This window comes from Chrysochloris asiatica, unplaced genomic scaffold, assembly GCF_000296735.1.
Source record: "Chrysochloris asiatica unplaced genomic scaffold, ChrAsi1.0 scaffold00132, whole genome shotgun sequence".
Taxonomy (NCBI): domain Eukaryota; kingdom Metazoa; phylum Chordata; class Mammalia; order Afrosoricida; family Chrysochloridae; genus Chrysochloris; species Chrysochloris asiatica.
In genome coordinates this window covers 2,135,512-2,157,411 of record NW_006408650.1, presented here as the reverse complement: position 1 = coordinate 2,157,411, position 21,900 = coordinate 2,135,512, and the positions used below count along the sequence as shown (strand labels likewise).

General features: G+C 50.2%; 1 protein-coding gene across 2 annotated transcripts in view; it reads left to right on the top strand.

Moving 5' to 3' along the window:
• Positions 1–21,900, top strand: part of RPTOR (regulatory associated protein of MTOR, complex 1) — a 383,851-nt gene that overhangs the window by 263,744 nt on the left and 98,207 nt on the right. For both annotated transcript variants that reach the window (XM_006869519.1, XM_006869518.1), the window contains exons 8-9: positions 12,366–12,466; positions 16,829–16,973. In XM_006869519.1, the coding sequence (XP_006869581.1) occupies positions 12,366–12,466; positions 16,829–16,973 (246 nt within the window). The remainder of the gene's footprint in view (positions 1–12,365; positions 12,467–16,828; positions 16,974–21,900) is intronic.

Genomic DNA, 21,900 nt, shown 5'->3' with positions numbered 1-21,900 from the left:
GTGAGTGATTGTGAGGACTGAGTGATTGTGAGGAGTGTGAAGAGTGTGAGTGATTGTGAGGAGTGTGAAGAGTGTGAGTGATTGTGAGGACGGCGCAGAGCCAGACGCTGTTTGCTTCTGTTGTGCACAGGGTCGTTAAGGGTTGGAACCAACTGAAGTGGAGGTCAGACATGCTGTCCAACTTGTCATCATTTCTGAGCCCAGCTGTCCCTTCCCACACACTGTCTGTTTCTCTGCTGCACTTGATCATTTGGCCACACAAAGTGCAGAGACCACACTCATGACTGTTTACTGAGGAAGTAACAGACTACAACTCAGGATCCATCAGGGCAGCTCCAACTAAGCCAGACCTCGGCGTCTTCTCTGCTGGGCCCACAGGCAGGCTCTTCTCTCAGCCATTGCCAGCCAACAGCCTCGGCCTCGGGGCCCTTCCACCCTCCTGCTCAAAGGTGTCTCTCTCTCTCTGTCTCTGTCTCTCTCTCTCTCTCTCTGTCTCTGTCTCTGTCTCTCTCTCTCTGTCTCTTTCTCTCTCTCTCTCTCTGTCTCTCTCTGTCTCTTTCTCTCTCTCTCTCTGTCTCTCTCTCTCTCTGGGTCTCTCTCTCTGTCTCTGTCTCTCTCTCTCTGTCTCTCTCTCTCTCTTGTGTCTCTCTCTGTGTCTCTCTCTCTGTCTCTCTCTCTCTGTCTTTCTCTCTTTGTCTCTCTCTCTCTCTGTCTCTCTCTCTCTCTCTGTCTTTCTCTCTCTGTCTCTCTCTCTCTCTCTGTCTCTCTCTCTCTCTCTGTGTCTCTCTCTCTGTCTCTCTCTTTCTCTCTCTCTGTCTTTCTCTGTCTCTCTCTCTCTCTGTCTTTCTGTCTCTATCTCTCTCTCTGTCTCTCTGTCTCTCTCTCTCTGTCTCTCTGTCTCTCTCTCTTGGCTCCTCTGTGCCTGCTGCCACTTCTTGCTCTGCTGTGTTACAGCTCTCATCTGTGTCTAGGAGGGTCTCACTATTTGGTGGGAGTGAGGTGCCCTCTGTGCTGGGCCACAACCCAAACCGATCTCCACAAGGGTTTCGCACATCCTATTGGCAAGGTCAACTGACCAAACCCTTCAAGGTATCTAAAACAGACCTGTTACAGGGAAGAATGAAAAGCCCATGGCTCTGGGTCCCTGGCCCTGCCATGCAGATCCTCTCCGAGGTGTCCAGGTGCCAGCAGAATCCACCTCAGCCGTCTCTGCCATGACTGAAGATGTTGTTGGAGGAATTTCTTACTTCAGAATTGCTGATAATAATTTCATATAAACACACCTCATTTCATAAAGCTGCCCCCCGCGGAACTGTTCAAAATGTAGGTCCTCAGGATATCAAATATTAACTCCCACCTAGCTCTTGCCACGTGATCCGATGTAGAAAGCTTTTCCTGGGGTCTCAACACAAGGCTGGTGAGGCTGTGTGCATTCATCATCTAGCCAGGTCTAAGCCAGGGAAGGAATTTGTTTTCTAATTAAGCTGCTGTATCTGGAAGTAAATTATCGTGAGCCCTCTGTGAGCAGCCCCCAGTTCCTAATTATCCGAGCCAAGGCGAGCCGGCAGCCGACTGATGGAGAAGTGTGTTGCTGCCGCGGGATATATTGACGTACAGAATCCTCGGAGAGAGCGGCAACAAGATCCATGCTTGGAAATTAGGGGACATTTTTCAGTCCTGAAACAAAGTAATGAAAACGCTTAAGCAGTGCTGGAAATATTAGGGTGCTCAGAAAGCCCCTGAGATTGAGGGAGATGCCGAACCTGCCCTGGGAGGAAGCTAGTTAGTATTCCGGTCACCCAAACTGATTCATAACTAGCGTGTAATGTGTAAAACAGCATATTCTTGATGGCTAACTGTCCTTGGTCTTGAAAAAAGTGAGTTGGGGTTTCCTGCTTTTTCCAAATGCCCAGCCCCTTTGCAGAACTGGAGCAGCCGGCTAGGGGCAAGAGCCCTGGACTCCAGGGTCGATCTTGGTCTTGAACCCTTCAATAGTTTATGAACTTCCTCTGGCTTCCATGTGTAAGAATGCCAGGAAATGTCAGGAGACTCGTGACCTAGGGAGTACTGGGCTCTCGAGTCCTTTCAGGCAGGAGGTAGGAGTGGTGACCACAGTGGCTGCTTACTGAGCCCCTGCTGTGTGCCTGGACTGTGCTGAGGGACTGCTCACCACCAGGTCAGCCGCTCCTTGGAAACCTGCTACTGGGTTGCTGTGAGTTGGAACGTCTTGCTGTTACTTAAGAACACCAAAGAGCCCTGCACAGATGAGTGCTAACACTGTGCATGGTTTAAAGATGGGGAAACTGAGGCAAGTCATCTGCCCAAGGTGGCAGTGCAGCGACAAGGGAAGGGGAACGAGGGCCCCCCGGGGAGCTCCTCCACACTCAGCAGCTGTGACTGCTGGGAACCTGCCCATCGGCCACATCTTTCCCACATGAGTGTGGGACTCATGCTGGCTGAGGGTGGGAAAATTAGCAGCTCATTAATGTCTTCCGCTCACTGACCAGATGAAGCTAATTTAGAAGTAAAGTGGGAAAAGGGACCCTGAGAGACTGGGGAGTGTGAGTGGTCAGTGGGCATGCTGGGTGGGAGCGGGGGCTTGTTGTGAAGGGTGTGATACTGTAATGGGGTGGGAGTACAAAGGTCCATGTGGGGGAGCTGCCTATGGCCAGGAGCCTGTGTTGGGCGGAGGCCTTGGGGTACCTTTAAGAGGACAAAGGTCCTTGTCTGCGGAGCTGTAGGGGACCCAGTGGTCAGGGATCTGTGTGGGTAAAGTCCTTGGAGGCCTTTAGGAGGGCAGAGGTTCTTGTGAGGGAGCTGTAGGGGGGCCTGTGGGTGAAGGCCTATGAGATCTTTAGAGGGACATTGAGGGGGGACCTCTAGGGGACCTGGTGGTCTTAAAGGGCAGATTGGATATGTGTGTGGACTGGGCAGGTGAGCGTGGTGTGGCCAGAGCCCAGGGCTCCCAGCAGGAAGAGGAGGAGGACCTGAGGGGGAAAGCTACCCCCAGCCCCAGGAACAGACAGAAGTTCGTCTGCATTCCCTCCCACTCTCCCTTATAGGAGAAGCTGCTTCTCCCAGCAGCTCCTCACAGAACCTGCTGAAAGGCTGCTTCGCCCACATGATGCCTGGAGCTGCAGCCTCTCTGAGGATCGATCTCCACACCAAAGCCTCCAGAAATCAGTTTCTTCAGGAATTACTTCACACACACACACCGGGGTCAGTCAGGGCCGCCTCTCCAGGGCTCTGAAAGCTGCATGTCTGAGTCATATGCATGTCCCATAGAGGAAATGGTTCCTCTCCTCCCTCTGGTCCCATTTCTCCTACTGATTTATGTGTGCAGCCCCCCAGGGGCACAGCTCTGTGTTTCTGTGCCGCTGCCGCAGCCCACTGGCTCCCAAGCTGGGCCGTTACTCCTCCTAGAATACGCACGGTTTTAAGTCTGCTGTCTCCAGAGCTACATCCAGCCCCGTGCACTACTTGCCCCAGAATTCCAAAACACGTCTTACCATGTTGACTTTGCATGTCTGTGCCATAGTACTGTTCAGTGCAAAAAGGAAGAGGTCCTGGGGTTTACTGCAAAGATAGAGTCACTTGATTCCAAGACTCCAGAAGAGATTTTTCAGAACCCCAGAAAACAAACTTCTGGTGTGGTATTTGGAAGCAGAGTGGCTTCTAACCTCTCAAGTGCCCTGTTCCGGACCCTCCCAGAGAGACTGGATTCACAAGAGCCTCGCTGAAGGGCTGGGGTATTCCTGCTTCCCATCTAGTTGATTCTGGCTCCTGGACGTCCCATCTCTGGGTAGACCTGTACCTTGTGGCTAGTGAAGCAGTGTGTTAGCCGTGGGCACCATCGAGGGACTCTTCTGGTGTAAGACCAGTTTGGTGGGTCCTAGCCAACATTTAGTGAAAGAAAGAGAAAAGGAGGGAAGAAGAAAGAAAATAGAGAATGTCAATGTACCTAACAGAGGGACTCGCCTTCCGGTCTGAGGCTGAAATGCGTGTGTGTGTGTGTGTGTGTGTGTGTGTGTGTCTTGCTAGTCGTCACAACCAAAGGGTTTGAAGGCCTGCTGTTTAAATGACCCTTGCTCTAGGGTTAGCTGGAGACCTGGACACACAGATGTGCTCAGTGTCCACCCTAGCCTGTGCTGTTTCAATGCTTCGCTTCATCCTTTTTTGCTTCAGTTCTGAATCCCTGCTCTGCCATCAGCCTAATGCCGTTTTTGGTTTCCTGTTTCTTGTAATCTGCCTCGTTTCTGGTTGGAGCTGTTGCTCGTACATATCTCTCACCTCCTCCTCTTTTTATTGAAGAAGTCCTTTTGATGAGTTGTTACCTTCTTCCTTTGAATGAAAAGTCTCTCTCCCTTTGACCACAGGCTTTGGCCTTCCGCCATGCCGAAAGACAGATGAGCCATAACCAACTCCCTTTCCCCCTGTGAAATGACCTACCCTTTAGCCTCATGAATTGCCCCTCTTGAACATTAATAGGGTCTACATTATGGGATAGCAGCATAACCATAGGAGCCCTGGTGGCGGAGTGGGTTAGTGTTGGGCTGCCGACCGCAAGGTCAGCAGTTCGAGTCCACCACAGAGGAGGCTTTCTGCTCCTGTACTGATTGCAGTCTGGGAAACCCTATACAGGGTGGCTCTGAGTTGGGGCTGATTTGTGGCATGTGGCGGCAGCAGCTGCATTTGGGATAGTGTTTGCTGAGTGTGTCTTTTTCATCATCTTCCTACCTTCCGGTACCCTTATTCAAGGTGCATTTCTTTTTAGCAGGCTCTAATTGGGTTTTGTTTTGTTTTTAAATTCGACAGAAAATTGTTGATTTTAATTGATGTATTTAGTCTGTTTACATTTAGTGTACAAGTAGATGTATTTGAGTTTTCATCTGTCATCTTATTTGCTCCCCCCTCCCCTCCCTCCTCCTCCCTCTTTGTCGTCTCATTGCCGTCTTGTGGTTTGATTTAGGGGTCTGTTTCCCTTGTCTTCCCTCCGTTTCAGGTTGGTTTTATGTTCTTTTTCTTTGATTGGTTCGTCTGGAGCAATGGTCGGTTAGGATTTTCTGTTCATGGCCAGGTACTCCGAGCTTTAGGGTTTGTCAGCCACATTCCTACTGCTGCACAGTCTTGATTGCGTTACATCCTCTTTTTAAAAAGCTCTCCTCAGCCCACAGATATGGACAGCAAGTTAGATTGGACCTTCCATCCGGTCCCCTAGAACTGGTGAGCTCTTATTGAGAGAAGACAAAGGCTGGCATTAATTAGTCCTTTGTCCCCCTCCCAGACAATAGGAGAGCCATAGAGCACTAACCCCAGGCCGAAGCCGGAGCCAGTTGTGTCCTGTGTGGTGATGTTCCCTGGGTTTTCATCACTGTAGACATTATCATCTGTAGCGCTGATTTTCGTTTCCGTCTCTCCGCATAGTTACATTTCTATTGGTCTCAGCATCTTAGAACTCCCCTCTAAAAGCATTTCTCTGCAGTCCTAAGAAGTCCCTTGACTGCAGCTCTGGAGTGAAAGATTCCTTTCTTTTTCATCTGTGTGAAAATGCTGTAATTTCACCTTCATTTGTTTTCACATTTTAAAATCAACATAATTGAGATACCGCTGGCATGCAATAAAGTACACCCATTTTAGGCGTGCAGTTTGCTCGCAGTTTGATGAGTTTTGACAGAATTAGCACCCAGATACATTCCAGAAAGTTCTCTTGTGCCCCATCCTCCTAGGCTCCTCCCCCTCCCACCCCAGGCTGCCATGGCCCTGCATTTTCTCCATACAAATAAAGTCTGTTGTTTCTGGAGCTTAGTGGAGAATCCTGAAGCGCCTATTCCTTAGTACATACTTTCTAACCCCATGTTGGGGTGTCAGTACTCAAGAGTGGAATGGGGGCCCTTGGTGGCTGCTCCTGTCACTTTTACCTGAGTTAGAGTGTTTTACCATTTGATATTCCACCAGTGATCTATGGCTGAGCCAGCTGTTCCACACCCGAGCCTAGACTTGGTGGCTAGAATCTAATGGCTGTGTTGTGCTGTGTCATTGTGTTTTTTAAAAAATCTTCATTTCCTGTGGAGCTCTGGTGGCACCATGGTTAAGCACTCAACTGCTAACCAGAAGGTCAGCAGTTTGAATCCACCAATGGCTCCATGGGAAAACACACCTGGCAGTCCACACTTATAAAGATGCCAGCAGTCTAGGAAGTCCTATGGGGCAGGTGTGCCGTGTCACACGGTGTCACGGGGCGTCAGAACTGACCTCTCAGCACCCCACAGAAGTGACTAGTACTCCCTCGGGAGTCGCCGGATAGCTCTGGAGAGGCAGAGACAGGCTCCAGCCTCTAGGTCCTGTCCGCTCAGCTCCCGGCCGCATAGTCCTCAGAGCCTGGCTCAGTGTCCGCGGGCGAGTGGCAACATGCGCCTGCCACAGCCAGAAGCAGAACCCAGCACGTCCTCCTGGCCCTGGGGGACTCTGACTGGTGCTCTGGGGTCTGCAGTGTCGTGGGAGCTGCCTGACTTTAGCTCTTTAGGCAGCGAGTGTCAGCAGCTGTACAGATGTGTCTTCCAGAGCCTGGTGGGAGCTACCACTCGTGATCTAAGGTCCAACCATGGCAACTCATTCGCTCTTCTTCTGACCTCTGACCCACAGTCCTGCAGGCTAAGGAAAGGAAGGTGTCCCCCTTGGCAGTGAACTTACAGACCATTCAGATTGACACCATATGTGACAGTTCATAAACTGTGGTTTCTGTGCACGCCAAGTGGACTTGGATTCTCACACTTGAATTCTATGAATGGCTAGAGTATGAGGCAGTGTGTAATGAGAAGTTACTGAATTGTATGTAATTTCAAATGAAGAGAGGTTGGAAAGAATATCTTAGATGTAGGACTTGTTGTGGTTTCAGGAGAATGTTAACATATGAGAAATATTTTCGTAAGTCTTACTATCCAACGCAGTAGTCCCCAGCCTTCACTTTCAGTAGATCTCTCCCATTGTTGTTGTTGTTTTGTGCCGTGGAGTCGGTTCCGACTCATAGCGACCCTGTACAGGGTTTCCAAGGCTGTAAATCTTTACGGGATCAGAAAGCCTCCTCTTTCTCCTGTGGAACAGCTGGTAGTTTCGAACTGCTGACCCTGAGGTTAGCAGCCTGATACGTAACCACTACGCTACCAGAGCTCCTTAGTGGTGGAATTTTACACTCACTGGGAAAACAACAGCATATATATTTTATGTATGTGCGTGTGTATTTCAGTGTAGAATCATTGAGGAAAATACATGTACTGATGATAATGTGTTGTTACGTGCCGTCACGTCGGTTCCCTAGGTACAACACAACAAACACTGCTCAGTTGTGTGCCATCCTTACACTCATTGTTGTGTTTGAGCCCTTGTTGCAGCCACCGTGCTAATCTGCCTTGTTGAGGCTCTTCTTCTTTCTAAGCCTCTAATTTGCCAAGCATGGTGTCCTTCATCAGGGACTGGTCACTCCTGACAGCATGTTCAAGTACTTGAGACGAAGTCTCACTATGCTCGCTTTTAAGGAGCTGCGCCTCTTCCAAGACAGATTTGCTTGTCCCAGTGGCAGTCTTCCTTACTCAGTGTACTGCCTTCCCATGCATGTGAGGCTGCGGAGAAACACCACGACTTGGGTCAGGTGCACTCAAAGTGATGTCTTTGCTTTTATCATTTTAAAGAGGTTGTTTGCAGCAGATGTGCCCAATGTAACACATCGTTTGATTTCTTGCCTACTGCTGGGTGTACGTTGTACACATTTAAGGATTCCTTCCCCTAGCAGTAAAGTCCCCCTCCTGGCCCCTGACCACCACAGCTTGGAAACCGTTTGTCTGACCGACTTCTCTAACCATTACTAAGAGGTACCTTTAAAAGAAACTGCCAGGTTCATGTCCCCACGTTCTTTGTCAGGAACTCTCTGCGTTACGTCAGAGAACCAGCCCAAGGTCCTCCACACCCTCATTTTCATCATCATCATTCCAAGTAAACAAGTAAACTGTACTGAACTTTAATGTAATTTAATGTGAGCGGTTCTAAATCCATAAATAATGGATTTTTAAATAATGTTCCCTCTTTGAGAAAACTTACTGTGGCCTGTCTTTTGGTTGTGGTTGTTGTCTTTTTCTTTATGACAAAAATAATGTGTTTTTAGCATAGGTCTACTATTAAATACTGATGACTAAAAAGAAAATTCAAGTCATCCATAATCCCCAGCGAGCTAAGATCATTGTGAACTCTCTGGTGTAGACTCTCCCCAACTCTAAGCCCATCTGTGTATAGATTACACAAAAAAAGTCACACCCTTCACATAGAGTGTCTTCCAGGACATTCAGTTGGTTTTATTTTGTGCATGAAGAGCTGTCTGGAAGCACAGTCACCAGCATGTTGCTGGTGACTATTGAGGATGGTGCTTAGGAGGGCGCCCTCTCTGTTTCTTTCTGTTGTTACTGGGTGAATGTCTTAGTGAGTGTGCATCCCTTCCCTGAGGACCACAGCTTTCAGCCATCTGTTTTCTTATACACAGCTTTATGGCTTTCAGGAGGGGTTCATTGACCCATGCACCAAATACATATTGAGCACCTACCCATTGCTCTGTGGGCCACTGCTGCTTCATCGAGATCCATTCAATAGCAGTGAGTTTCAGTGGTTTGGTTTGGTTAGGATAGTGAGATGGAGAGCATAGCTTTCTCTCTCAAAGAGCTTGAGCTCCATTCTAGCTGGGGAACTGTTGTCATTCACAGCAGAGGTTTCCCAGCATCCTGTGAGAGCATCTACCATCACCTCACTGCATAGTGGGGTCCTGGGTGGGAGTGGAGGGAGGCACCATGGAACACCTTCACAGAGCAGTTGGAACAGGAGTGGATGTTTAAGGGCTACGGCTTTTCCAAGAGGACACAGGATGTCCACATGGGTCTGAGAGCATGCTGGGGGTCTGGGGAGGGACAGGCTAGATATTGCCAGAAAACAGGTAGATTTGGTGAAAGAGAAAGATGTGGAGAAATTAGAAGGATCATGAAGAAGGTAAGTCTCCTATATCCCACTGTGCTGGATGAATTTTCTAGGAAGTAGAGGGTAAACAGCCCCTAGGAGAGTCCAGTCTTCCGGCTGTGAGGTGGGAATGAACTGGACGGTGGGAAAGTGGGCGGAATCTTCTGGTGGCTGATATCGGACCTTGTCGACAGCTGTGTGGCTCCAGCATGAGAACTGTTAGCTAGCTGTCAGCATGTGGAAGGTGGGCTTGGTGCTTAAGGATGGGGTGTTTCTGGGCACCGCAGAGTCAGACATTCAGACTACTCTGGAGAACCCATCCTAGACCTGGTGGTTCTTGGAGGGTGAGGTTTCTGATTTGATTTTGTTTTCTCCCAGAAAAAAAGAAGGGACCCACAGGTGCCTGGCAGAGAGAGAGCAGAGTGAAGATCGAGGTGGCTCAAAAGAGTGGCCCTGGGCAGGTGTACCCAGTCAGCAGAGGGTCTGAGCTTGTCTCCTAACCTGGGGACAGTGCGACAGTAGAGCCCACAGAATCTTGCCAGGAGTCTGAGCTGCCCAAAGAGTGATAACTAGACTGAGGCACGGGAGACTGAGCCAGCGGCCAGTCCCTGCCCTAGGGAGAAGGACACTGATGCACGTGTGGCCATGACGCAAGTGCCGGCTTGGCCCAGGACTCAAAGTCTTCACAGGAACTGCCTACGGGTGCCAACATCCAACAGGGTCACCCGTGACGGATGGCATCAGGGAAAGGATGTGACTACAGATGTGTGGGAAGTAAAAATAGAGCTGGTGGAGACAGCGGCATTGAGGACGAGGAGAAGGTGGCATGCCTGGGCATCTGCCATGTGTCCTTGTGAAGTGCCTTCTGTTTTATTTCAGGCTCCGTCTTGCATGTAAGGTTAGCCTTAGTCACTCAGCAACAGGCATATGATGCCAGGAGTTTCCGCCACAGCACAGCTGGGACCAGCGTTTGCGTTTTCACATCTCCCAGTTCAGCTCTTTATACCTGCACATGTATGTTGTCAATAACTGCACTCATGGCTACCCAGCCAGTATCAGCTGTGGGGCCAGTCATTGTGACCCATGGCTCTCATTGGATGATTTCCGGAGGGAAGTGTCCAGGTGTTCCTTCCTAGGTCATCTTAGTGTGACGCTCCACTGACACCTGCTCAGCATCGGCGACTAATCGAACCCAGGCCTCCTGCACAGAAGGCTAAATTTCTACCATTGAACCACCAGTGTAGCCTCGTAAACCTGGCTGTTGCTGTTTAGGATCGTTGGGTCCATTCTCACTCACACCAACCCTGAATAGGGTTTCCAAGGAGTGGCTCCCACCACCCCATCAGCAGTGTGCGTGAACATTGTGGTCTGGGTTTTCCTGACAGTGGTGTACCTCGCCCCAGTCTGGTCAGTCTGTTCTCTCAGTGACCCTATGTCACTCACTTTCATTCCCTGGCCACCCCCTCAGGGTTGTAAACCCACTGTGGCTGATGGGCCACATAGAAGAGGAGCCATGCACACTCAGCACCTGAGGACTTTGCTTTTCACCGTCTTCCCGCTCACCTGCTTGTGTTCTTACCGCCATCGTACTTCTGAATGGCACGAGTGAGCATGGGGCCAAGGCTTTTGTGAGCAGAAGCTAGTGGCTGGTAGGTTTCCGCTGTGGCTGCTCTGTCCCGGGATCTGAGCTGTCCCCTTTCTCCTCTCTCTGACTTCTCGTTAAGCCTTTGAGTGAACCAACGGGGTCCTGAATCAGGACCCAGTGTGAAAGGACAGACAGACATCTAGGTCGGAATGGGTTTGTCTTCAGTGTCGCACAGATTAATGCTAACAGGCCCATGGTGAACTGCCCAGGTTTGTGTGTTCTGGACATCTTGTTCCTTGCACACGTTAGCTGCCTGTTTGGGCTCCTCTGGTGACCATGTTCTCCTTTGGGCCACCGCTGCCTCCAGAAACAGTCCCGGACCTCTAAAAGGTCCCACGTTTTCCCGAGTGTTGGGCGTCTTGTCAGTTGTTGTATTAAAAAGGCTTTTGGTAACTGTTTCTCATCTCCAGATATAGGACCCCAGACACACACTAAGGTTCCAAGGACTTGTGTCAGACCCATGCGTCCTCCATGTCCTTGTCCTATCCCATGTCCCCATGATGCATCCCTGACATAGTAACCAAGAGGGGCAACTCTGGTGTGTCACAGCCCACAAACTGTCTGCCCATGTGTTTCATAAGGAATCACTTCCCCTTGGGGGGACACACCCACCCTTGCACACTTGCGCGGGATGGAGCCTGGTACAGCTGGTAAGAGAGGCATCTTGGATCTGCGTGGTCAGGGCTCCTGATTGCTGAGCACAGGGCAGGCAGCTGGCCACCCACATGCCATGCAGGTCAAGAAAGTCAGGACCTCCAGCTCTGCCATGCTGAGAAGGGCCTTCTCAGGGCCTGGATTTCTGCAAAGCTACACGTACATACACACACACACACACACACACACACACACCAATGCACATGTATAGACACATGGGCCACACACAGAGAGACACACATGTACAGGCAGAGCCCACACAGGTAAATGCACCCCACACGCCACAAGACACATGTACACGTGCGCATACATACACATAAACATGTTACATGCATACCTACATGTGATACACACATACAACACACACAACTAAACAAAATTGCTTTCTAAACCACCTGTGCCATGAAGAATAATTTCCTGAGTTTGCACACCTCTTTGTCTGGTAGACGGAACTCTCTCTGGTGAGGTGGGAATTTGAATTTGGAAAACTTTTCCCAAGACTGCTGACATTCTTTGAGTAACCCTGCAGTCTTATACTGATTTCTCTCCTGATATTTTTCTTGTCTTATCACTAAGCCTACTTGAGAAAATAGAATGCAGCCCTGCTGCAGTGAGAAGACAAAGTGCATGTGTGCAGAAATGCTTACGCACTCCTTCTCATCACAGTTTTATGCTACGATGTCAGCCTAACTTACCCCCCATACTGAGACATCCAATGCCCATGCCATGGAGTGAGCAGTGGTGGGGGAATGATTCATCCATCAAAGCTTCTCAGTAGCAGGATTGCAGTCTGGACTCGGATCACATTTCCCTTGGGAAACTGGAACTAGGCCTGGGGAGAGTGGGAAGTTGTGCTTTTCAGATGGGAGTGTGTGAATTCTTATCCTTGGACAGTTGTCAAGAGGTGGGGGCTGAACATCCCCATCCTATCCCATCTTCCCCCTGATCTCTTCCATTGCCCTCCCCCATCACTAAAGAGCCCACTGTCTTCCAGGATTCCTGCTTCTCCTACCCACTCCAATACCCTCCACCCCCTCCAGAGGCCCCCATCACTGACAAGGCCCCTGTCTTCCAGGATCCCCGGGCGGCTGAATGACCGGCGGACACCACTGGGTGAACTCAACTGGATCTTCACAGCCATCACAGACACCATCGCCTGGAACGTGCTCCCCCGAGGTGAGGCCTGCCCCCGCGGGAAGGGGTGCAGACAGACGTGGGGCACTGGGGAGGAGAAGGCAGGGCTGAGTGAGACCTGCGAGTGTCCATTCCCTGTCACTGCTTGAGGTCAGCGCCAGCCTGTTCTATGGGCAGACTCCAGCACCTCTCTCCTGGTGATCTCTGGTACCCTCTATATTTGCCGCAATAAGACTCCTTTGTGGTTTGGTTTGGTTCCATCGGTGGTTGGTACGGAGCGCTGGTAGCACAGGGGTAAGTAGGTTGTGTGTGTGTGTGTGTGTGTGCACGTATGGATGGATGGGGTGTGCATATGGCTGGACATTTGTGCGCACACAGATGGTCATGTATACGTTCATACATGTAGATAGAAGACGTGTGTGCTAGTGTAAATGTGTGGGTATGGACATACATATGGACATGTGTCTGTGCATATGTACAGATGGGCATGTGTGTGTAAGTATGCGTGTGCATACATATGGAAAGAGGTATATAAGTATGTTTGTGAGTATGCACTTGTATATGAATGGACACATGTATAGGTGCACATTGTTAGGTGCCGTCGATTTGGTTCCAACCCATAGAGACCCTATGCATAACAGAATACAACACCGTCTGATCCTGTACCCTCCTCACAATTACTGCTATGCCAGAGCCCACTGCTGCTGCCACTGTGCCAATCCATCTTGTTGGGGGTCTCCCTCTTTTTTGCTGTCCCTCTACTTTACCAAGTATGATACCCTTCTCCAGGGATGACATGTCTGAATTCTGAGAGACAAAGTCTGGTCATCTTGGCTTCTCTGGAGTATTGGGCTGCACTTCCTCCAACACAGATTTCTCTTCTGGCTGTCCATGGTCCCTTCAGTATGCTCCAACACCACAACTCAAGTGTTTCCATTCTTCTGTGGGCTTCCTTATTCGTTGTCCGCTTTCACAGGCATATGAGACTATTGAAAACACTAGTCACCCTTTAGTCCTCATACTGACATCTATGAGATTAAACACTTTAAGGAGGTCTTGTGCAGGAGATTTGCCTGATCCAATACATCATTTGATTTCTTCTCGACTGCTGCTTGCATGAGTGTTGATAGTGGCTCCAAGCAGAATGAAGTCTTTGATAACTTTAATCTTTTTTCCATTTATCATGATGTTATTTATTGGTCCCGTTGTGAGGAATTTTGTTTTCTTTACATTGAGCTGCAGTTCATACCGAAGGCTGTGGTTTGTGATCTTCATCAATAAGTATTTTAAGTCCTCTTCCCTTTCAGCAAGTAAGGTTGTATCATCTGCATATCGCAGGTTGCTAATGAGTCTTCCTCCAATCCTGATGTGATGTTTTTCTTCATATAATCTAACTTCTTAGATTATTTGCTCAGCATACAGGCTGAATAAGTATGGTGAAAGAATACAACCCTGGCACACACCTTTCCTGATTGTAAACCATTCAGTGTTCTCTTGTTCTGTTTAAACGTGTGCCTCTTGGTCTATGTACGAGCGCCTCATGAGCATGATTAAGTGTTCTTGAATGCTCATTCTCCACAATGTTGTCCGTAGCTTGTTGTGATCCACACAGTTGAAACCCTTTGTGTAGTCAGTAAATCACAGGTATACATCTTCCTGGCATTCTCTGCTGTCAACCAAGATCCATCTGACATCAGCAGTGATATCCCTCGTTGCACATCCTCATCTGAATCCAGCTTGAACCTCTGACCTTCCCTGTCAGTATACTGTTGCAACTGGTTTTTAAATGATCTTTAACAAAATTTTACTTGCATGTGGTGTTAATGCTATTGTCCTATGATTTTCACATTCCTTTGGGTCACCTCTCTTTGGAATGGGCACAAATATGAATCTACTTCAATCAGTTGGCCAGATAGACGCCTTCCAGGTTTCTTGGCAGAGATGAGGGAGTGTCTCCTGTGCTGCTTCAGTCTGTTGAAAGATTTCAGTCTGTGTTCCAGCAATGCCAGGAGCCTTGTCCTTTTTGCCAGTGACTTCAATGCACCTTGGACTTCTTCCTTCAGTAACATTGGCTCTTGATCATATGCTATCTCTTGAAATTGTTGAACTTCAACCATTCTTTTTGATACATGGACTCTATTTATTCCTTCCATCTTCTTTGGATGCTTTTTGCATCCGTCAATAATTTGCCCAGAGAATCCTTAAATATTTCAAGTCAAGGCTTGAATTTTTTCTTCAGTTCCCTCAGCTTGAGAAATGCTGAGTGTATTCTTCCCTTTTGGTTTTCTAACTTCAGGTCTTCGCACATTTCATTATGCTTGACTTTGCCTTTGAAATTTTCTGTTCAGCTCTTGTACCTCCTCATTTCTTCCATTTGCAGTGTCTAATGCATTAAATCTGTTCTTGAGACGACCTCTAAATTCAGGTGAGATATGTTCAAGGTCATATTTTGGCTCTTAGGGACTTTTAAAATTTTTCTTCATCTTCAGCCTAAACTTGCATGTGAACAACAGATGGTCTGTTCCACAGTCTGCCCCGACCTGGTTTTGGCTAATGATATAAAACTTTTTCGCCATCTCTTTCCACAGATGTAGTCAGTTTGATTCATGTGTATTCCATCTGGTGAGGTCTATGTGTATAATCATCTTTTATGTTGTTTAAAAAAGGTATTTGCAATGAAGAAGTCATTGGTCTTGCAAAATTCTTTCATGCAATCCCCAGCATCATTTCTATTACTAAAGCCATATTTTGCAACTACTGATCCTTCCTTTTTGTTTCCAACCTTTTCGTTCCAATCACCGATAATTATCAATACATCTTGATTGCACATTTGATCCATTTCAGATGGAAGAAGTTGGTAGAATTCTTTAGTTTCATCCTCACGGGCTTTAGTGGTGGGTGCACACATTTGAATAATAGTGGTATTAACTGGTCTTCCTTGTAGGTGTATGGGTATTATCCTATCACAGACAGCGTTGTACTTTAAGACAGATCTTGATTTTTGATGATGAATGTGATGCCATCCCTCTTCAATTTGTGATTCCCGGCGTAGTAAAGTTGGTGGTTGTCAGATTCAGAATGGCCAATGCCAGTCCATTTCACCTCACTAATGCTTAGGAGGTTGATGTTTATGTATTCCATTTCATTTTTGACAAGTTCCAATTTTCCTAGCTCCAATTATTAATGGATGTGTACAGTTGTTTTCCTCATTTTGAGTTGTACGCCACCAGCAAATGAAGGTCCCCAAAGCTTTACTCCACTCGTGTCATCATGGTTAACTCTACTTGGAGGAGGCAGCTCTTCCCTGCTGCATGCCTTCCAGTCTTCACCCTCTCTCTGACAATGTTCTGGTTCTCTTCATCATGTTTCAGTAGTCAGTATTCTGGGGCTTTCTGACAGTGTTTCATTCCTCCTCATATGGTTTCCATTAGCTAAACAATCGCAAATAGTCTGCGCCTTCTTCTGAGTCTGTCTTAGTCTGGAAGCTCAGCTGAGACCTGTCCACTCGGGGTGACCGTGCCGGCATTCAAAATCCCAGTGACATAGCTTCCAGCATCAAAGCAACACGCAGTCCACCACAGTATGACAAACTGCCAGGCGAGTGATAGATGGAAGTGTGTATGTCTTTGTGCATGCACACATATGTACAGATGAATGTGTAGGTATGTATTTGCATGTGTGTGGATGAATATGTGTATGTGTGTACATGCAAATGGACCTGTGTGCAGGTGAGTATGTACACATGTATGGATAGATGTATGTGTGTGTGTTCACGTTTATGGATAGACGTGTGTAGGTGTGTGCGTGTGTGTACTTACATGTATGTGGATGGACATGTGCCTAGTAGCATATGTTCATACATATGGATGTGGGGTGGGGGGAGTTGCATACGTTCAAATGCATGGATAGATGTGTGTGCATGTAGTTGTATGTGGGCATACACATGGATGGACACATGTAGTTGCATACAGACACGTGTTTGGATGGACACGTGTGTCAATGCGTGCGGGCATATGTGTGATGTACATGTGTGTGTAGTTGTGTGCAGGCATACACATGAATGGACACGTGTGTAGTTGTGTGTGGGTATACATGTGGATGGACTGTGTGTAGTTGCATGTGGACATATGCATGGATGGACACGTGTGTGCAGTGTGCAGGCATACACATGAATGGACACATGTGTAGTGTGTGGGTATGCATGTGGATGGACGTGTGTGGGTATACATGTGGATGGACGTGTGTGTAGTTGCATGCGGACATGCATGAATGGACACGTGTGTGCTGCCTGTGGGTGTGTGCATCATCCCGCTGTGTCTGGTGGTTTTGCTGATGGCACGTGTGTGTGGGGCTTTGGTACTGGACCTGCTCACTGAGGACCCTTTCTCTCCTTAATGCCTTCAGATCTCTTCCAGAAGCTCTTCCGCCAAGACCTGCTGGTGGCGAGTCTGTTCCGAAATTTCTTATTGGCAGAAAGGATCATGAGGTCCTATAACTGCACACCTGTGAGCAGCCCACGACTGCCCCCCACCTACATGCACGCCATGTGGTAAGTGCCTATTGGCAGGCCATGTGCCGCACTTCTGCAGTGACGCAAGCGTGGTGGGATTGCAGGACGCAAATTGGGAGGCCCCGAGTTGTGCTGACAGGGCAACTAAAGAGAACCCTGCCCTAGAGAGCTCCACCCACAGAGCACAGATGGACCGTCATGCCAGCCTCTTGGGACTGCTCATGGCTCAGGTGGGGGTTGGGGGCAGGGACAGCAGGGCAGGGAGCCAGTGCTGAGGAAAGACTGGCCGACTGAGTTTGTGGAGCCAGAGCTGCTGGGTCCATGGCCGCTGGGTGTCATCTGTACCTGTCTGACACCCACAGGTGAGCGATGGCTTATGGCTGTGATGGTCAATGTCCCCCAGGTGGGGCTGCTGATAAGGACCCCAGTGTAGGCATGACATCTGAAGACGCTGTTTTCTTCGAGAAAGTCCTAAGATGGAAGGACACCAGAGGAGAGATGAGTCTTGGTTCTTGCTTGGGTGGAAGACTACAGGAAAGGGGCAGCTCATTTGTGCCCCATCTGAAAAGCACTTATGGAGCATTTTGGTGCTGGTGAGCATTTAAACGTATCTGTGATGCTGCCTAGATGCTGGAAGACCCAGGAAGCAAGGAGTCTGCAAATGCCCTACCATCCTCCACTGGGGAAGGAGGGGCTTAGCCGCTCTGACCCTGAGGGAGCCCCTGGCCTGGTGCTCAGAGCTGGACTGTGAACGAGAGTGAGAACTGGCCGTTTGTACGCCTTCTATGAGGTTGTAGGATAAGACGGGAGTGTTGCTGGGATGAAGTAGAAGTAGGAACGGAGCCTTGGAGAAGAACCCGCTGCGCCACAGTGCTGAGGACGTGGACACAACATGGCAGCGCCTCGTACCCAGTGTCCATCCATCCATCCATGCCCAGTCGGACTGTAAGGAAGACTGCAGTGAGAGAGGACTTCACGGCACTGTGAGTGGTCACGAGAGACCCTTAGGAGAAGCTGGGTCTGCTTGCCTGTTTCCCTGAGCCAAGCTCTTCTAAACAGTCTACTGAAGGCAAGGGAAGAAGAGCAGACCTGGGTCAGTCCCACATGTGGCCTCAGGTAGAAATCCAGTCAGGAATAGCTGCCTGGGTGTGGAGAGCCTCGTGGAGCTCCCAGATGTCGGGGGCTCATCCTGCAGGAGGAGATGCTGGCAGACACAGACCACTGGCTAGGGGGAGCTGAGAGGTGGCCTGCTGTCCTCCCTCCAGCCTGACTACCAAGAAGTCAGGCCAGGGCAATGGTTTGCATTCTGCGTTGGTGTTCTTTGGGTTTGCAGTCACCATGTTGGAGGATGTGCTCAGCCATGCAGAGTAAACAAGAAATCGTGTTGTGTTGGAAATGCTGCCGAGGCAGGACTAGCGTGGGCGGACGCGTGAACTTAGGGTGCCAGCCCAGCAGTGTGAAGGTTCCATGTTGGCCTGTTAGCGTCTACTGTTCAGCATACTGTCCACAGTCCAGACACACGGATGGACCTGCCAGTCTGGGAGCCTGAGAACATGCCTGCTTACCTGAGAACTGGTGTTCTGGTCAGGTGCAGACAGTGAATGCGCTCAGCTGCCATCTGAAAGCTGGAGGGTCCAGTCCATCCTCCATCTACATTAGAAAAACCAGCCATTGAAAGCCATGTGGACCGTACTTCTCTGACCCTTATGGGGATACGTCACTGTCGCCTTGATGACAGCTGGGTTTGTCATGTTCAGGTTGAGCCCCCAGTACGCCCAGCGTGGGTGGCTGAGGGACCACCCAGAATGAAGCAGCCCAGCCCGCGCCTGCTATGCTTCCAGTGGGAGGGACTCCATTCCCCGCCCCTTCATGGAGGAGAATTCTGGTCCCTGTGGCCTCATAAATCCTTGTTCTTCAGCTGAGATGTGTTGGGGACAGGTTTCCAGCCCACCTCCACTCCAGCTCTTCCTCCTCCCAACACGTGAATGCCTTTGTTGGACTCGCCTGTTTGCTCATCATTTTGTTGGATAGACATCTTGGATGAAGCGATTTGAGAGCTTTTAAATGCAGCAGGTGGGCAAGGGGGGCCTAAGTGCTGCTTGTTGGCTTAACAGCCCCGAGGCTGCAAGGGGCCGAGCCGTGGGCTGCACCCGGGGGCCAGCATCCTAGGGGCCGAGCCATGGGCTGCACCCGGGGGCCAGCATCCTAGGGGCCGAGCCGTGGGCTGCACCCGGGGCCAGCATCCTAGGGGCCGAGCCGTGGGCTGCACCCGGGGCCAGCATCCTAGGGGCCGAGCCGTGGGCTGCACCCGGGGACCAGCATCCTAGGGGCCGAGCCGTGGGCTGCACCCGGGGACCAGCATCCTGGGGGCCAGCTGTGGGCTGCACCCGGGGACCAGCATCCTGGGGGCCAGCTGTGGGGACTGAGCTGTGGGGGCTGCGCTGGTTGACGGACAGCCATACTGTAGCCTGTCCACCCTAACTGGGATGTGTCCTCGCTCTGTACAGGCTGTTTGGGAGGTGTGGGGGTGTGTTGTTTACCTCCACACGGCCAGAGGAACATTTTGTGCTTTGGTTTTCCCTTCGTTTAAACTCGGTCCCGAGCATCTCCTGCACGCTCCCCTGTGGCCGTGGTAGAGCTGAGTAGATCGAATGCAGACGGCTCACAGCAATCCTGGACTTAGTGGCAACACAGTGAGTTTGAGGGCCCAGGGGGAACATGTGCTGAAAGAAGGAAAAGTCTAATTTGCACATTCATGTATGTTGAGTAACGAGAGTCTTTTGTCTTTGTTACTTTGCTCTGGTTAGTAATAGAAATCCTTCCAAGCATCAAAGCAGTAGTGGAAATTCTGCCTTCTATAAAGGATTTAGGGGTATATCCGTTACCTAAGGCTCGCTCGTGGCAAAACGCTTCAACACTTAGCTGCTAATTCAAAGGTTAGCAGTTCAAACCCATGTAGGAGCTCCATGGGAGACAGACCTGGAGATCTGCTCCCATAAACAGTGCAGCCGAGAACCTCTATGGTGCAGTTCCTCCATGTCACATGGGGTCACTGGGAGCCATAATTGACTTGACAGCACCTACCAACAACTCATTATCAACCGCCAGGTGACGGTATTCTGACACACTTAGTGGCTTGAAACAGTGTACATTTGCGTCACCGCATGCGTCAGAGTCTGGGTCCTACTGGAGTCTGTGTGTGTGTGTGTGTGTGTGTGTGTGTGAGTTTCTGTGTATAAGTCTGTGTGGGGTCTTCAGGTTTGTGTGTGTGTGTGTGTAGCCATGTTGGTGGAGGTGGAACTGGGGCACAGCCGAGAGGGTCAGGCATCCTGGCTGGGCCGCCATGTGCTGGGCCAGGGCCATTCTAGCCCTGTTCCTGATGGGAGGTTGTCAGGGGCTGGAGGGAGCTTACCAAGAGGAGTGATATGGGAAGGCAGGTGTGGACTGTGCCCACCCCAGCACTGTACCCAGGCTGTGCCCATTCTGCAGGTCCACCGGTCCTAGGCCTGTCCCCAGTGTGGAAGAGCAGGGCAGGGCAGCCAGGCCATGGAGGGCAAGCTGGGCGGTGGCAGGTCTCAGCCTCAAAGTCCAGCCCTCCCGATACCCAGTTCTGCCTTATCCAGGGAAGCAGGGAGTGTGGTCTCTCATGGCAGCAGGTAGCTTCTCAAAGGACAAGGCGTCCTGGAGGTGCAGTGGGTGTGGGGCTGCTAACTTCAAGGTTAGAGGTTCAAGTCTCTAGCCATTCCTCTGACAAAGATGAGACTGTCCACTCCCATCAAGATTTGTCCTTTCAGGATTCCTTAGGGACAGTTCTACTCTGTCCTCAGAAGCGACTCCCTTTGATTGAGTGTGCCCTAAAGGAGGGAGGAAGAGGATTGAGCGGACAGTGGTTGTCTCCAGTGCAGAGATAGAGAACATTAGGGTCAAAAAGCAAACAGTGATGTATGTTCACCTGCCATTTGGTTTTGCCAACCACGGGGAGACCTGATGCCGTAGGTGCGAGGCCGCTGTGGCCCCCGTGCCAGGAAATCACCCAGAGCCTTCATGGTCCACCCATCGCTCCTGGTGACAGCATACTATCTGAAGTGATATCACAAGTGCCCTCTCCCTACTCACAGGGAGCACCCAGGAAGAGGCGAAGGTGGTAAATAATTCACAGGCTCATTTGTGGTTCTTCAGTGATGGCGGAGACACTGGCGTTTAGCATAGGAGAAATCAGCAGAATCTAACAGAAACTGAGGTTAAAGCATGAAGTGATGTGCATTGCACCCTGCTCCAGGCGGGAGGGGAGATGATGAGATAAAATACTTGGAGCTGTTTCCTCTGAAATGTTTGATGCGAGGCCACCCGGGAGTCATTCTCCTTTCCTCTCAATCCCAGCATCCCAAGCCTGCATGCCTCGCAGTAATGACCCAGGTGCTGTCCCTGATTGATGGGTACACATGGAGACCGGTGAGCTCAGGGCTTGCCTCGAACCACTCTTGGGTGCCTGCCATCCAAGCCTGGTTCCTGAAAACCCAGCTCCGCTTGGCATGCGTAGGCAGTGACTCATCTGAGAGTGAGCAGCCCTGAACGCCTCCGCTACAAGCTGGGAGCTGGGGAGTCCAGCGGGGCTGACACCAGAATGTGAGGAACCTTCACCCCCTCAGTGCTGAGAGAAGTGCTCACTGATGCCCCTCCGGCAAGTGCCTGAGCGCTCCCCTCCATTCTCCTTCTACAAGTGCCCAAGGGCCCCCCAATCTCCCCCTGCCGGTGCCTTAGCGCCCCCACTCTCCTCCCTCAGGTGCCTTAATGCCCCCACTCTCCTCCTCTAGGTGCCTGAGCGCCCCCACTCTCCTCCTCTAGGTGCCTGAGCGCCCCCATTCTCCTCCTCTAGGTGCCTGAGCACCCCCCACTCTCCTCCTCTAGGTGCCTTAGTGCCCCCACTCTCCTCCCTCAGGTGCCTTAGTGCCCCCACTCTCCTCCT